We start from the raw sequence: 17,697 nt of genomic DNA, 5'->3' as shown, positions 1-17,697 counted from the left end.
TTATTTATTATTTTTCTTTTCAATAGCAAATCAGCCTTAAAGGAACTGACACCAATCGTTTTAGTTTTCCTTCAGGGCCTGATGTAAGCTTTATCATCAAGTGAGAGAAAGCAAAACCAGCCGGAGGACAATTCAGCTTTTGCGGTAGGCGATGAGGGGCTGCCACGTCTGAGACACCTGACTGTATCTAAACCTATACATTTCACGGAGATGAAATTTTTACATTAAGGGGACACGGGAGACCGTGTTATTTTCCCTATCTTTCGTCTCACTCTAACAATAATCATCAAAACTTTGTGGAAGCAAATCTCGAGTTCTAGTGAACCGATGAAACTAAAAATTTATCGGGTTGTGCACTACATATATAGAATCATAGTGATACATTTTCGCATCGATATATGGAGTGGTTCTTGAGATTTGCTTCTTGAAATGGATAGGGTGATTATGATGACGTCCCGTGCGGCCTTAAAGGGATCATAAATCATAGCTCTCGTCGTCTTTTCCCACGACAATGTTCATTCGACATGTTTCTTGTAAGAAAAGTTCATCAATTCATCTGCAACATAGCAGGCGCCTGTTTTTGTCGCATCAGCTCGTCGCATGACAGCCATTCATTCTTACTCTGTTGCATGAACAAAATCAGTGAAACACGTGACAAACGCCGCAATGGTTCACCCGAAGTGTAGTTTGCAGCAGAGTGAACTCCTCTTCTTCAGTCGTGCACCTCGCTCGCGTTCATTTTTCGACGATTCGCTCAAAGAAGCAAGCAAAACAAAACAAAACCCGACCGACTCGCGCATCACTTGACCGTGACTCACTTTTTTACCACCCGAAAGGATGAAAATGAATATTCAAACGGAATGGAGTTCATTCATGTTCCCATGTTGCACCGAACCGAGAGAGCTGGATACTCTCACACGCGTGTTTTCCTCGCTCGCGTGAAGCTCTACGCATCGGTCCGCTCGTTTCCACGCTGCTTGGCATGGCTTTTGCGGGGGTTGATCATCCAAGTCTGAGAAACGGTAGTGTTCAGCGCTGCAGCAAGCCAGCAGCGGCAGCCAAGTTTCCGTTTTGTGCACTCGAAGCGAAGCTTCTTCCCACAATTCGCGTTCTCTCTCCCGCGAGACGTTCCGCGTTCGTTCCCCGCGTGTGTGTTTCCATTCATTTTCAAGTGCTTTAGTTCGCCTCCGACGTTCGCCGCAACTGCACGTGTGTCCGGACCCTATACGTCTGTGTTCCGGTCGCCCGAATCGCAAGCGTGTGTCTCTTTAACGACGTCGATAACTACGTAACCAGTAGCCGGTAAAAACATTCTGGCGGTGTTCAGCAGACCGTTGCGGGGAAAAGAATCGTAATTCGCTCGCAAACCTGGGGGGAAAGAACAAAAACTAGTGATGATGAATCGAATCTGAAGTGGTCGGCGAATTGTGCAAAATTGAAAATTGGTGCTTTTTTGCGGCAGAGAACGAGATCTAGTTTGCCGAGTGAATCGGAGGTATTGTTCTTGAGATGTGGGTATATGGCGCGAAGGTGTAGAAGTAGGCTGCGGTTGGGAAATTGAGTGATAAAAAAACAAGTGAAACGATTGTCTCCTTGCTGGTCGACAGACCTGTAGTGCGTTGATGAACAGTCGTGTCATCCGGGCGTGGAATACCATAAACGGTTTACATTTTCACCTGCCTGCGTGTGAACGCTAAACTGGAGAAATACAGACCAAAACAGAAAACGTTCGGCAAGCGATTGTTGACAACGCACGCAGTGTGTATAGTAGGCGTTGAAGTCCATCGAAGTGTGCGGGTTGTGGGAGCTATCGCATGAGAGTTTGTCCAATTATTCTGTATTTTGCATGGACTACTAGACGAGTAGTTCTCCCAGTAGAACCGGAAGTGGCCCAGTGAAGCGTGAAGAACGACTTTGCATTGCGGGCTCTTGCAACTTCAGTGCGTTCAATAACTGAAGAGCAATAAAGTGGCGCGTGTTCCACGACCCTATTGGTGGATGTGATTGGTTTGTGTTTCAGTGAATGTGTGTAAAATCTTTGATTTTGGTGGATTATTACGCCGATTGGGCACGGTTTCGGCCATAAAAATCGGCAACTACTAATGAAACAGACAAACGCGGAAATCGTGGAGGAAAACAATTCAATTGAATGAGCTTGTTGCTGTTGTTGTTTACGTGAGTTAATCGACGAAATCAAAACAACCCAAACAAAACCTAAATCGACGAAAAACCCTCGACTCGTTTCCATGGTGACTTTCTTCAAACAAAACTTGACAGAGCAGGCCATGGATTATCGATTTTGCCGATCCGAGTTGGACGAGGTTGCATGAAAATATGAAAAGAGCTTCCTAAGCAAGTGATAAGTCAAATTTCGTGAGTTTGCGAAAGTAATCGCTGTGAAGAGTCTGTTATTTTTAAGAATCGTTGAAAATCAGTGCAAAACATGACAACCCCAAGGCTAGTGACGTTGCTTTGGGCAACGGTGTCCGTGGTGTTGGTGGCCGGATCCCACTCCTCGTCGGTGTACGTGGACAAAGCGGCCTACAAAAATATCGTCGTCGAGATCCAAGACAACGTACCGGTCGACAACTGTCAAACGATACTGCACAATCTAGAGGTTAGTAGCGACCTTTCGAAACCAAGAAAATCCTTGCTCTCGATAACTCTTTTGATATCAGTTCGACGGAATCTAAAATCTACCTCGCCCCCCTAAAATAGCCGGTGGTTTTCGGTAACATTTTTCCTGTGATTAGCCATCGTGAGTTTTGAATCAAACACAAAGCAAGCCGTGGGAGAATAGGACACCTGGCCGTCCGTGGGTTGCTTGGACCATTTGTGAGCCATTCGAATTCGTCTCGGTGAAGGCAATAAATAGGAATTTCTGGCGATAACGGAAACCAAATTCTCCAAAAGGCGCCGATGTTGATGAAGCGATATCACGCAAAGCTCGTGGCAATTGGGCCGCAGAATGGTATTTTTGGGACACATTTGTTTTTTGGTGATTGTAAGGACGAAGATTGATTACACGGGAAAGTGCTTGTTTTTGGATATAAGCCGGACGGTGGGTTATCCATTGTCCAATCTCTAGTGTTGGGCCGAAAATTGAATTACTGGGTTGTTTATCGGATTGGAACAAATCGGAATGATTATTGTGCTTCCAACTGGCTTGCTTAGCCTAGCGGAGTGGATTATGAAGTATCACGCAGTTGGACGGAAGAAAGCTGATGAATATCAGTTTTCTACATTGAAGTCTTTGGTGCCAAATTATCAATTTATGGCTTGAAGTAGTCCAAGTTGGTGTAAAATTTACTAAGAAATGATTATTGGATTGCGTTTTTCTTATTCATCCAAACATTTTTTTCAATTATGATAGGATTTAAAAAAAGAAATCGAGAAACATTTTTCACAACTAAAAAAACAACAAAAATTTTGGAAAACAGTGCGCATCGTACCTTCGTGCTGTGCGTACACGAATTCTCTCTGCTCTTGGAAGTTTTTTTAAAAACTACCTAAAGCAATAAAACAGTACTTTTCAGTGCTAAAATTGAAAACGGTACATTTCAGTGCTACTAAAACAGTACTTTTCAGTACTATTTTTTCTACTATTGATTCCATTACAATCCTTGTTTAGACCCGTGCCTTCGATTTTTCGTTGGATCCGTTGGCGAAAGCTAAAGTAATCCTTCTTGGACACCGTCTTGGAAAAAAAAACTTCTTAGGAGGTCTCATCTTCTTTCGTTTATTCACAAAACATGGTTGCAACTACAAACAAAAGGAAGGGTGAATCTCTGAATTCACTACTTCCTTCCAAAAAAGTGGGATTTAAAACTGTCACTAAACATGGCAAGAATGGAAGAGAGGACGTTCTTTGAATAATGTTGATAATTGCATCGAAATAAGCAATCAGTTCGATGTTCTAGACAAATTTTCCGCACACCAAATCGAAGCAACCTCTAGCCCAGGCTCTTCGATTCAAGTGAGGAAGCAAAGAGTGCCGCCTATCGTGGTCAGTTGTTCCGAATTTGGGGGATTTAGGGAGGAGATCTTGAACTCCATTAGGGGAATCAAGGTTTCCTTCCAAATCGCTGTCGCGTTTTGCCGGAAACTCTTAAAGATCGCGAACTTCTTCTTAAACATCTTGAAGAGAAGATACACAACTGTTTTACTTATGACGACAAAACTGAACGTTTGTTCAAAGTCGTCTTGAAAGGTCTCTCAAGTGACTATAAGTCACCTGAACAGATCAAAAATGGAATTAATGAATTACTTGGATTTTCTCCAGTAAAAGTAATCGTTATGAAAAAGAGATCTGGCATTGTTCGGAAAGGGCTTTCTCAAGAATATTATTCAGTTCACTTTAACAAATACGATCTAATTAAAATTGAAGCTTTAGAAAAAGCTAAACTTATGTTCGATGTCCGTGTGACATGGGAAAATTTCCAGGAACCTGGAGGAAATTACCAGAACCCCACTCAGTGCCGTCGGTGCCAAAAGTGGGGTCATGGTACAAAAAATTGTCGCATGGATGCTAAATGCATGATTTGCGGAGGTTCTTCTCACGCTAAGGACGTCTGTCCAGTGAAGGAAGATACCGATAAGTTCATATGCGCTACTTGCGGGGGCAATCCAAACTCAAATTTTTGGGCGTGCCCTTCGCGTAGGCGTGTCGTCGAAGCTCGTGCCAGGCAGATGAACGATAATGTCCATTACGATAACGGTTGTTTCCGGAATTTTCCTGGTAGAGTATCGTACAATGCTCATTTTTCAGTTAACGATCGCTTGATTAGGAATCATACCCATTAGGTAGAACATAATCATGCTCATTCACAATCTAATTTTAATCCGTCGGATAGCCGTTCGAATCCTTTAATTTCGAATGTATCTACCCACGGAAAATCCTTTGCCGATATCGTAGCAGGTAATTTGAACTCCTCCCCTATTCAAACTATGAGTACCCATTTTAATTGTTTCAAATCAAATGGAAACAACAATAGAACAACGAAATGGTAATGGTAAAGAGGACGAGCTGTTTAATTTCCTTACAGTTAATAACGTGCATATAGCAGCTATTAATGAAAGGTATTTTAAACCTGGATCTAAAATCAAAAGAGATCCTAACTTTTTCGTAACGATCGACTTGATTGGGCATGTGGGGGAGTTGCAATCATCATTCATAGGCATATAAAACATAAAACACAGCTTGGTAAATATACTTTCATAGCTGCCTTTTCGCCTTTTCAATGCACTGGACAGCAAGTTAATTTGCTTCAAACTGACTTGCGAAAATTGACGCGCAATAAGTCAAAATTGTTTAATGCTTCAATGCCAAACATCAGTCATGGAATAATTCTCAAGGTAATTCCAATAGCAGAATTTTATTTGATGATTGCTTTTCAGGATATTTCTCAATACCCTGATAGCCCTACATATTTTTCCTCTTCTAGAAATCCATCTACGATTGATTCAGTCTCAACCGACTCTAGTCATCTTTGTAGCCAACTAATTACTCATGCTGATTTTGATTCTGATCATGTCCCTGTTACATTTCAAATATCCCAAGAAGCGATTCTCAATCCTATCAGATCCACTTTCAATTACTTTCGAGCTGACTGGAATATGTATGAAACATATATTGACTCTAATCTTGATGTTAAGATTTCTTTACAAACAAAACTTGATATTGACAATGCTCTTGAATCATTAACAAATTCCATTGTTGAAGCCAGGAGTATTGCAATTCCAAAATGTGAAATTGAATCTGTGCTTATAGACGATGATCTTAAACTCTTGATCCGTATTAAAAACATGAGGAGAAGGCAATTTCAACGCACTTGCGATTCTGCTATGAAAATTATATGGCAGGATTAGCAGAAAGAAATCAAAAAACGTTTTTCACAATGAAGAAACAAAAATTTTGAAAATAAAATTTCTCTATTTCTAAGCCCTTTTGGAAATTATCTTCTTCTTTCTTCTTTCTGGCGTTACGTCCCCACTGGGACAGTGCCTGCTTCTCAGCTTAGTGTTCTTATGAGCACTTCCACAGTTATTAACTGAGAGCTTACTATGCCAATGACCATTTTTGCATGCGTATTTCGTGTGGCAGGTACGAAGATACTCTATGCCCTGGGAAGTCGAGAAAATTTCCAACCCGAAAAGATCCTCGACCGGTGGGATTCGAACCCACGACCCTCAGCTTGGTCTTGCTGAATAGCTGCGCGTTTACCGCTACGGCTATCTGGAAATTATCTAAAATTTTGAAAAAAAAAACCTCAGAAGCCAATACCGGCATTGAAAGAGGAAAACACATTATAACTAACTTATTGCGAAAAAGCTCAAAAACTTGCTATGCAGTTTGAGAGCACGCACAATTTTAATTGAAACTTATCTAATTAAAACAAAGTTACTCAGGATTTCGAAAGCGTTCTCAATCAAGAGAACGTTTTCGAAAATTCCTGGGAGATTGATTTGGAAGAAGAGAGAACTATTATTAAAACAATCAAAAATATGAAAGCTCCTGGCGATTATGGAATTTTCTACATCCTCATCAAGAAACTTCCAGAAAGTAGCTTATCATTCTTAGTTCATATATTTAAGAAATGTTTTCAGTTGGAATATTTTCCTGACAAATAGAAAAATTCCAAGGTTGTACCAATTTTGAAACCAGACAAAAGTCCTGCAGAAGCTTCTAGCTATCGTCCAATTAGTTTGCTTTCCTCCATCAGTATTTTTTTTTGAAAAGGTCATTGTGATCAGAATGATGCCCACATCAACGAAAATTCAATTTTTGCCAATGAACAGTTCGGATTCCGCCATGGACATTCAACCACTCACCAACTTTTACGTGTAACAAATTTGATTCGTTCCAACAAATCTGAAGGCTATTCTACTGGTCTTGCCCTTCTAAATATAAAAAAAGCATTCAACAGTGTTTGGCACGAAAGCTTGATCGTAAAATTTAAAAAAAAAAACTTTAATTTCTCAACATACATTGTTAGAATAATCCAAAGTTATCTGTCAAATCGTACACTTCATGTTAATTATCAGAGCTCCAAGTCTGAAAGACTTCCTGTAAGAGCTGGTATTCCTCAAGGCAACATTTGGTGGCCAATATTATACGATATTTATACGTCTGACTTACCTGAGTTACCTCAGGGATGTCAAAAATCTTTGTTTGCGGATGACACTGTCCTCACCGCTAAAAGACGAATCCCGCGTGTCATCTGTAGTAGAATACATACAAGTTTGGATATTTTTCTTTCATACTTGATATCTTAATGCTTCCAACAGTCAACTCAAAATATTCCCACATAAACCAAAAGCTCTTAATTTGAATCCTTAAAAATCCAGTAAATTCAAAAAACACTGATCACGATTAGCGACACTCTTTACTTTCTCATATAAATCACTGAAAGGTCGATTTTAAACAGAAGATGTGGAAAGCTTACGCAAAATTATCCCTAGTACATAAATATTGGTTTTGTTCAATAAGGGTTTTATTTTTCTGATACTAGAATTGCAAATGTGTTCTACAAGTTCAAATCGACCTCAAACATTTATATCTGCTTAGTTGTGAACAATAATAATCAAACAATTTGCCTTCAACGATCAAACCCCCGTCTTCCGTGGAGTAAAGCCAAATCCACACGGCCTTGGCTCGCCTCTTTCCATCTCCCGCCCGACAGCGCAGATTCTCTGCAAATAGCATCCTGATGTGCTTCGCTAAAGTTTAATTTTCATTATTCCTCCTCCAAACTAATTTTCAAAGCAACTGTCTCCGGCAGGTTCGTGCCTCCGCATCTCGTTATCTTTGGCCGGTTCCGGCCTATGTCGGTATATAAACTATAGAGTGCCGTCTAAGCCTCCGCCGGCTCATCCTCTCGCCTATCTTCGCCTATCTAACATTCGACGACAACCGTTCAAAATTCCTGGCACCGCTGTACCTTATTCTGTTGGCAATAGAAGCCGACATATTTATACAAGCATAGCAAAACAACAACTATTCGTATCATTTGCGATTGTATTTATCCCGGTTGGTTCAGTCAAAAGGGAAAAGTGATTCAAATTGTTACAATATAAACGTCAAACAAGGAATGCTCATAAAGTTTCTAAAGGATATCTTCAAAATTATAAGTAAATGACAATCGATTTTAGTATTACACCATTTAATTGCACTAGAGTGTGTATCCTTGACAGATACGCGTATTTCGACCTCAACTCTAAGGTCGTCAGTCGAGTGTCGTATACTACACTTACAGTTGGAGTCAAATGACACTTATATGTCAGAAGATATAAAATCTAGTGGAATGGAATGGTATAGTACTAGATTTGGTTTTCAAGCGAAATCAATTGCTACAAGTTTTGTGTTGGTGCTCGAAACGGAATGCTTTACATTTTCATCGTAATAATCTGATAACGTTTCCAGAAAAATATGATTGTAAAATGAATGTGATCGAATTCACTTTCGTTCGATTATTCATACATAGTCAAAAGTTAGTTCAACCGATATTAATTGTTTTTTGTACACTTGTTCGGCTTAGGGACGAATGACCTTCGGGTTAAAGTCCCTCACAACAACAACAACAACAGTACTTGTTCGGACCGAAGGGATGCATTTTGTACCATGTTCTCCGATGCACACCGACAGCATTATCCGTGTCTAACGGCTTAGCGACAAATTCTAAGGGGATGCGATACGTAATTTTTGCATGATGATATGAAATTAATTGATTCTCGGAATTCATAGCACAAAATTGTGATTTTGTTCCACGGAACATATTTTTAAACATACATATATACGCTAAGACATACATGCACCCTACGCTGTACAGGCTAAGAAATCTACTGAACCTCCTTTTCGGTAAATGTAAAGGGTTCCAAAATTAAAATTATTTGAATTATCTGTATTTCTGTATCCTGTAGCATAATATATGTGTTTAAATCTGTATCTCTTAAAACTGAGATAAAAAGAAAAACTGCATAAAAAACAATGAAATGCTAGTCATTTAAATTGTCACATCTAAATTTAAATTTAATTTGAGGCTTTCGTATGTATCTATTTTCATTATTACTCAGAAATTTGTAAACATCTGTATAATTTTGGCATAATTCTATATGCAGATGCTTTGTATCTGTATTTTTCAAAAAAAAAAATCTGTAATCTTTATTCACAGATTCCTAGTCACAAAATATTCAAGAAAATTATTAAAATACAGATCAGTCCTTAAATTTAACAACCCTGAAAACGTTCAATACCAAATTGGAAACATACATGAGACTTTTAATATAACGAGTTCGAGTTCGGGGCAATGTCTATAAGCGATGAAAAGTTCAGGAACTTTATACGCTGGAGACAAGTGATGGCGAACATGTCTGCTGCAGGAGTAGCGAATATTTCTTCTGAACCGGAATGAAAACAAAACAAAATGCTCACGAGCTTCGGAGTGCTGATTTACTCGCATCTGCCGCGCTTGCAAGTAACGAAGCTAATGTGCTTCGTTAACGTGTTCGGAGCTGTTCAGAGTCGATTACGCTTTTGGTAAAAAAGCTATTTCCCCTCTGAAATTACTGGTTTCAAGGGTTGTTTACTGTCCATTTTATGGATATACAATTTTGTGTGTCTGAAAAACAATAACAAATCTCACCTTGTTACTCGCGTTTCGGCTACTCGCGAGTAAACGTTTGCGAACTTTTTGCTCTCTTACACCAAGCCTGTTCACGAGCCCGTCATGTTTGATTTGCGTTGGTTTACACTCGTGCGGTGCATTGTAATGTGAATATTTTACCAATGCTGGAGACTCTCATATTGAATTAATTCGTGTATTGGATCTGCTCATAAAACGAAGGAAATGAATTCGTAAGCTGAGGTTTTGGACAATGCTCCCAAAGGGTTTTGAAAATTCTTCAACATTAAACCAGGGCTTTACCTGAAGGCGTTTGCAGTTATTTTTAAAAGGATAACAAAAGATAACCAATAAGATTTTAGAAGCCGACAAACGGTTACCGAAAGGTTATCAGGTGTATCCAGAATAGTTGGGTGACAAAACGTCGAATGCAAAAATGTCAAAAGGACAAAATTTCTAATTCCAAATTTGAAAATGTTTTCTCCGACAAATAAGTTAATAATTTGATTGAATTGTACCTTTCCAATGAAAGAATGAGTACATTTTTGAAGAATAAAAAATCAACTAATTATCAAGAATCTATTTGTAAATTTGATGAAATTGATGTCACTAGTTTGTTGAAAGAACGAATGTATAAAAATGAATAATACACTATACAACAGGAAGCTTAACCAGTAGCAAATTCAATTCAGCTTTAAACAATTGCTGTATTAACCTTTGAGAATTTGTGTAACTGTAACATAAAAAATGAACCTATTGACATACAAAGATTTTATTTAAATGAAAACAAATTTAACTAACGAAAATGCTTACACTCCAAATATACGAAACAGCTAAAATTATCACATTCTGAGGCATCTTGCTTTGGTGCAAATTAAAATTTTGTTCGCCCATTAGTCGTAGGAAAAACAATATAAAATACACCGGCGCAACACAGTGGCGGCCCTTCATTCAAAGGTCGGACAAAACCTCAAATACGTTCCAAATCGCTTGATGATGGTAATCTATCAACTAATTTGGATACCTGATATCATCCAGTTGGAAATAACTGTCAAATTGAAAATTCGATTTTCTAGTGAAATTTTCCAAAATTAAGTTATTTAAAATGGTTATAATGAAGAAACTTGTGTGTGAACCTAAACTAGAGATACATATTTAAGTTCTGAGTAGTAATTTCAGCAAAGTTTTAAACGAGTTATGACACATTATACAGTTTTGAATGATGAAATAAATAAACTATGAAGAAAAATGAAAATGGAATTTTCACATCTAGGGGCAAAGAAGGGCAAGAAAAACTATTGCACGTTAGAAAGTATGAATGATTTGCTGCTTCATAGTGAGTGTCTCATTTACTCGAAACACTTCACATGGAGCGGACGAAGATTTTAAAATTTATCAAAATTTTGAAGAAAGATTGCAAACAACATTTTTTGCTACAAATAACAACTTAATATGTTGAAATTTTCGTTATTATAGTCAAGTCTAAGGCTTAAGACTACGCTTTCAAATGAAGGCCATTGAACTTAAATCGGTTATGATTTCGTTGAGATACAGCTGTTTAAAATTTGTAAGGTGAACCATAGTTGATGAATTTGAAGCAGTCCAATTTTGCTGACTTTCCCGCACTTACGATGCTGCCAAAAATCGAAAACAAAACAGATCACTCTCAAATTTTGAGAAATCTTCACTGAATGATAAAGAAGTCTATAAAAAATATTAACAAGTGATTTTGAGAGCATGAATTTTTGAGGTTTTATCCGGCCATGCGCCGCTGTGCGCAAGTTGAAATGGGTGGCATAAAATAAAATGGTAAGGTGTCAGTTAGCAAGTGCCACAACAACGATATCGTATTCAAAACTTGGCCTTCCAACTCGCCCCAATGTACGTTACACTACTTTTTTCTCATCATTTGCTGTTATTGGCGTCCAAAGGTGTGTCGAAGTGCTTAACTGCTTCTTGTCTGGATAGAAATTGATGTGATATTGACATTTTAGTGAAAATTTGTTACATGCATACTTTGATGAAAATTGTATTTTTTTCTGTTTCCAATGCCGTTCGCATCGCAACAATTTCTTTCCTTAGCAACGCTAGTTCCAAAATCCTTCGCTAGAAAAATGACTGCTTCCGACATTTTGTCCCTTTCGACGTTTTGGGTTTCGACGTTTTGTGTTTCGACCTTTTGTCTCTAAACCGTCCAGAAGATTAGTAGGGATTCTCAAAATGCTTCCCACAGTATCAACCATGGGGCAGGACACTAGATCCAGTATTAAAATATTAATATTTATTAATGATATTAATATTGAAATTGAGAAGATTATCAAGTATGCATGGAGTTTTGCTGTTTGCCTGTTGCCGAAGTTGCCAAGGCAAATTGATTATTTATATGAAAAAACAAGTTGTGTTTATCGTCAGATCGTCTTAGCAAAATATATGAGAAATCCGTCCGATGCAACATAGACCACACTGTTTGATGCCAACATCCATCTGGTAGTCTGGCTAAAAGAAGACTGGCACCTTGTACGATGCATCACATTCAGTGAAGCTCCATTGTCATCATTGCCCCACATCTTTCTAACATCTCTGGGCCATTCGGCAACTCGATTCCAATGCAATTTATCTCCTATGGTATGTCAGATCGGCAAGACATATAATCAACGATCCCAAGCCTCTTGTTTTAAACCCCCACCATTGACTTAAATTCAAGATACTTCTGTCAGATGTCTTTAGGAAAATCGTAGGTAACTCGATGATATCATAAAAATAATATATATTAATCCGTATTAACGGATATTAATACCAATATTAACGAGTGTCTTACCCCATGGTATCAACAGATGTTCTTATGCGTTTTCGAATAGCTCTAGAAAGGTTCTCCTGGGTTATCAGGGTGGTTTTGGAATTTCATAAGCAATTTTTAAGAAACATCCAAAGTATACCCAAGATACTCTCATCATCATAATCTCCAGATATTCTCTTTGCATGCTCTGGTGGTTTCAATGGACTACTAAATAGTTTGCAGACTCCTAAAAATCAAGCCGAAGAGAACCTTATGATGCAAACTAAAACTGCTGAAAATTATTCAAATGCCACTAAAAAACTCAAGAAACCGGTTAAAAGATCTACACACTGAGTTTTGATTTTTCGAGCTCAGTAGTTCAAATTTTGGGTCTAAAGATTTAAATGAACATAAGCTAATACATTTGAGAGATGCTTGGCAATGAAACACGATTTACTAATTCTTTTTCTCTTGAATCCTTTTTTTTCGCTGGTAATACAATGGTCCGAATCGATAATTTAGCAGAAAAAAGTGTTTTCTCTGTTCTCGTAGCTCGGAATTTAAACGTATGCTGTTTACAGAGAAGTTGTTAGTAGTTGAGTTTTGCATCTTCTTAAATAAAAGTTGCGTAAGGTGACCATTATTAAAGTTTAAATTTTGGACTAAAATTTGTGGCTGCACTTTTCTGCAATTAGAATACGTTTCTGTGTACAATTTTATCATGGGCACTTTTGATCTAACTCTTTATTTAGGCTGAGTAAATTGATTCTGAAAGCTTTGGCATAAACTACTTGTTTGTTTTCAGTCTTACGTGAATGAAGTATTCGTGAGAGCTATAGATGAAGTAATGATACATATTTTTGTCGAACATCGCCTTAAACCGGCAACTGTGCTGAAGGCGTACCGTTAACTTTAAAATCTTACAAGTTACAGGCGAATTTTGAGTTTTTAAATGTATTACCTCAATTAACAGAAATTACGTTTTCAAATGCCGCAAAAAGAAAAAAAATCGAACCAACTCCATGAATTATGGGTATTTAAAGATCTCATAGTTTTTCACTTGATTTTGCTTACAACTTCAAAATAAAAAAAACACAGACTTGCAATGTTCAGCAAAAATGTGTATCATCACTTCCTTTACAACTCTTGTTTAGAATAAAATTTCCTAAAAGTCACAGTCACAAATTTCCTCGAACAAAAAAATTTTGAGTCAAAATTTAATCTTATGCAAGGGCCACCTTATTCAACTCATTTCATTGTCGAAATGGGTATTTTTGGGTGAATGAAGGCCGGTGTCCGGAAAATTCTACTCAACACGGTAGTTCAACACTTTTCTCAAGCATGACGATGGAAAAGATATTTTGTGGCCTCAATTTTTATTACAATTCAATATTACACTTAGATAATTTTGATGACAACTCTTGTCTCTTCATGTCGTCACCATTCCGAATAGTTTACATCCTTCGATTTTACAAAAACCTTTTGAATTTGGTGCAAAAAGTTGCTGTTTTTCAAGATATAACTATTTGAATAACTAAATTTTTAACACATATTTTGGCGATATTCGTATACTAAATTCATTCAAAATATATTTATTCACTCTTCTATTACATTTCGATCAAATACAAACAAAAACTGTGGTTTCCAATTAATTTCATTGCATTTTAAATAAAAACGCGTTTGTTAATAACCATTTAGAATACTATTACGTAATATGTGAAAAGAATTATCTTACCGTGTACCCCCAATAATTTGAATGATACCTCATGCAAACTATGGAAGCATTTCTTCAAATTTTATCATGCGGTCGTCGAGTTCAATATCTTTGTGATGAAAGCTTCTAAAACATAAGCGATGAAGTGAAATTCTTCACGAGCTTTGTCTCCAGCATTCGTCCATATCAAATGATAGAATTGGTTCATATCTAAGTCATTGGAGACTTTAACATATTTTCAAAAAACGTCCCATTTTGGAGAGCCGTGGTTGAACCTTCATATAAGTGTGATAAACGGCTCTGTTGTGCTCAAAACCTATGAGCTAGTATTAATACAAGTTGTCTTTAACCGAAGGAACAAATTTCATCCTCAAAAAACTGTTATAGACCTCCGTATTTATTATTCATTACATTCGTTCTCTAGGAACTCCTCCATCGTATGATACCAAACAAACTAAAATTTTCAACAATAAAGTTCGATTTTCTAAGGTGAAAAGTTTATCTTCAGAGTATACGACAATCAGACGCTGTTTCTAACTTTGAGCGGTCAAAACCTTTAAACTTCTTTGCTTTATTACATTATTTAGGACAGTAAGAAAATTTTGATTTTTGATTTAGGGACCCAGATAGCCGTAGAGATAAACGCTCAGCTATTCAGTATGACCATGCTGAGGGTCGTGGGTTCGAATCCCGCTGGTCGATGATCTTTTCGTAAAGGAAATTTTCTCGATTCCCAGGGTATAGAGTATCTTCGTACCTGCCACATGCAAAAATGGTCAATCGGCAAAGAAAGCTCTCAGTTAATAACTGTGGAAGTGCTCATAAGAACACTAATCTGAGAAGCAGGCTTTGTCCCAGCTGGGACGTAATGCCAGAAAGAAGAAGAAGAAGAAAATTGGGACAAAAATTTTCCTAGATGACAAACTTATGTCAGAATCTACTACAGTAATTAGAAATTACATTCAGTCACGAAAACAATGAATATAACTCTTGCAGATAGTAAATTTACGTTCAAACAATTTTTGCATTTTTTTTTTGGGCCATACTGTAGGTGTTCACTGTCATCCCAAATTGGTTAAACAAAATTAAGCTTTTATCAACATTTGGTTAACAACATATTACATTTCATTTGCCGTAGCAGTTCAGATTTTTACAGATGTGTTGATAATAAGAGAGAAAAAACTGGTTTCAATCTACTTAACCTAAATATTTAACGCATCAATCGTGGCAATAGAAGGTTGCAACAATTTTTGTCTAAAATTATTAACTATTTTATTTGACATTTGTTCCAATGTTTCAACAATACCCAATTGAAATTTGAGTCTTTTTCTTTACAGTTTCTAAAAATAAAATTTGTAAAGAAATGGTATAAAAATATCTGAATAGAAAACTTACAGTGATTTGAATCTATTTTTGTGGTAAAAATGAAGCTACTGGTAATGGGGTTAATTTGGTCCTCAAATTATGGAACACACTATCCAGTCAGTCAGTATAAACTGTACAAAATGGTTTTGAATTTAAGAAACTAGCGTTTTGCAAAATATCGTAATATGAAGATTTCAGCCGGGAAATATCGTTCATTGAATTCAGTTAAATTTCACGGAATTTTGTTTCGTGATGTTATTTGGCAGAATCATCCGAAATATCCCATACCCTTACAAATTCCCTATCCCCGAGCAAAGTAGTGAGATGCACTGCACCACCAGCCCATAAACCTCGCATCGCAAAGCGGCTTATAAAAGCGAAGACTTTTGTCACGAGTTTTATTACCTATTTGAATATGAAAAGCCCGCCGCTCCACCATCCTCAATCGCAGCCTCATGCCCGCACAGAGGTCCAGTTTTCTTAAAAGTTGCGTATAACACAATTTTTAAACGTGTTTTTAGTTTTGAAACAAAGTCAAACTTTCATCTACCTTTTTATATTGTAAAAATTGCTCCCCACTGCTGCCCACGAAAAATATCTTGCTCAAATACTTCTTCAAGTCTCAGGAGGGAATAAGAGAAGAACCTTCTTTCTTTATTTGTTTGTACATTTGTTTTTTTTTTCAAGTTGAGAGCCTGGACAGGAATAAAAACAACAATTTTGTTAAAATTTTGTTCCGTAATAACCAAAAATATGGTGACTTAGTTCAAAATAAGGTCTACAACCCTAAAACATGTTCCACAACACTAGTCATGGTCAAAACTTGTAAAATATTGAGAATCCGTAAATTTTACCATAATTTTGCTCAAATCTGGACCTCCGCGGACCGTAGAGGTCGACAGCAGGGCTTATTTTTTGCGCTGAGCCGACGACGAATCATCGTCGTTTTTGTCGTCGTCATTGAGCGGATAAACAGCCAAGAAACGATTCTTATGCTAAGACGCTTTTCGTCGTCTTTACTGGAGAGAGAAAAAGCGACGACATGTTTGGCATTGCCAAAAAGTGTGTCATGTGCAGAGGATGCCAACAAACTCGGGTCTGCCGGAGGACCAGGAGGAGGATGACAACAGGAGGGCTTCTGGAGGGCCCGCTCTTAATAGGTTTTCTTAGGAGAAGGCTTTGTGTTGTTTGAAAGACGGATGAACTATAAGTGGAAGGTGGAAGCTAGTTTAGTTGGAATAACTGTATTTGATGCTGCGAGCCATAATGTCGCATTGTTTAAAATTTTGACGTTAAAGAGAATAGCTACCGACTAGGAAGCTGATTTCATATAGACAACTCTTTAGCTGCAAAAATGTTTTTATTTTTCTGTTTCGTTCCTACTTTTCACCAAAATGTTGACGCCTTGCAAAAGATACCAAATAAAATTTTGAAAATGATTTTGAAGCTCCCTCTGTGGTATAGTACTAATAAAAACTTTGTTTAATTTTATCAAACAAGGATGCCTTATTAACCCGTATAAGCCTGAGTGAAAGCAAACATTCTTAAACCCTCACCGCTCAGCGAATTCTTAATGGATTCAAATGATTTCTTGTCAGTATACTGGCACACATATCTAGTTTCTAGAAGTGGACAGAGGAACACGGAAATATTCATGTGGCCGGAGTTATTTCGATGGATCCCTGGGTCAGGTCGGGTGAGAAGGGTACTGTGCGTTTGTGCCTCTGAAGGTAGGCAAATTTCATTCCACAGATAATTTCCGGAGTTAGCTAAAATGTGGCCACTACATGATGGAATTTTGAGAAAATTGCATCAGTGTAAACCTTTTGAAAAACGATTGAATTGGATAACTATGAGTTTTGCATTTGATTACTCCTACAAATGACCATTTTCGGGTCCCGGGACGCCTCAAACTTACGATAAAGTGGCCAATTTGTATCTGAGCATCTGTGCGAAGCTTATTGGAAGGCATTTTAGTGCACAATTATGTTTGATTTCTACTTTTCGAGAATTGGAACGGTTCAGTATCAAACAAATCTACAGCCGGTTCTTCCGGGCATTCCGGGCCAATGACCACATCCAGTATATTTTAAACGCTACAAAACTCTTCATTTATAATGTTGAATACCAGATCTTAATGATTTATGCAAATTAAAATGATTGTCAATGCAAATAAATAAAGGTAACTTGGTATGTCCTTTTTTACCAGACTTGACCCAGCG

At 37.6% G+C, this 17,697-nt stretch overlaps 1 protein-coding gene across 1 annotated transcript in view; it reads left to right on the top strand.

The window, feature by feature from the left end:
• Positions 1-1,169: 1,169 nt before the first annotated feature.
• The window catches only part of LOC110674025 (epithelial chloride channel protein-like), a 187,648-nt gene continuing 171,120 nt past the window's right edge, over positions 1,170-17,697 (top strand). Inside the window, exon 1 of the mRNA XM_021837256.1 lies at positions 1,170-2,617. Within this exon, the coding sequence (XP_021692948.1) occupies positions 2,444-2,617 (174 nt within the window). The 5' untranslated portion in view covers positions 1,170-2,443. The remainder of the gene's footprint in view (positions 2,618-17,697) is intronic.

The sequence above is a fragment of the Aedes aegypti genome, chromosome 1 (genome assembly GCF_002204515.2).
Source record: "Aedes aegypti strain LVP_AGWG chromosome 1, AaegL5.0 Primary Assembly, whole genome shotgun sequence".
Taxonomy (NCBI): Eukaryota; Metazoa; Arthropoda; class Insecta; order Diptera; family Culicidae; genus Aedes; species Aedes aegypti.
This window is presented reverse-complemented; position numbering and strand designations above follow the sequence as displayed.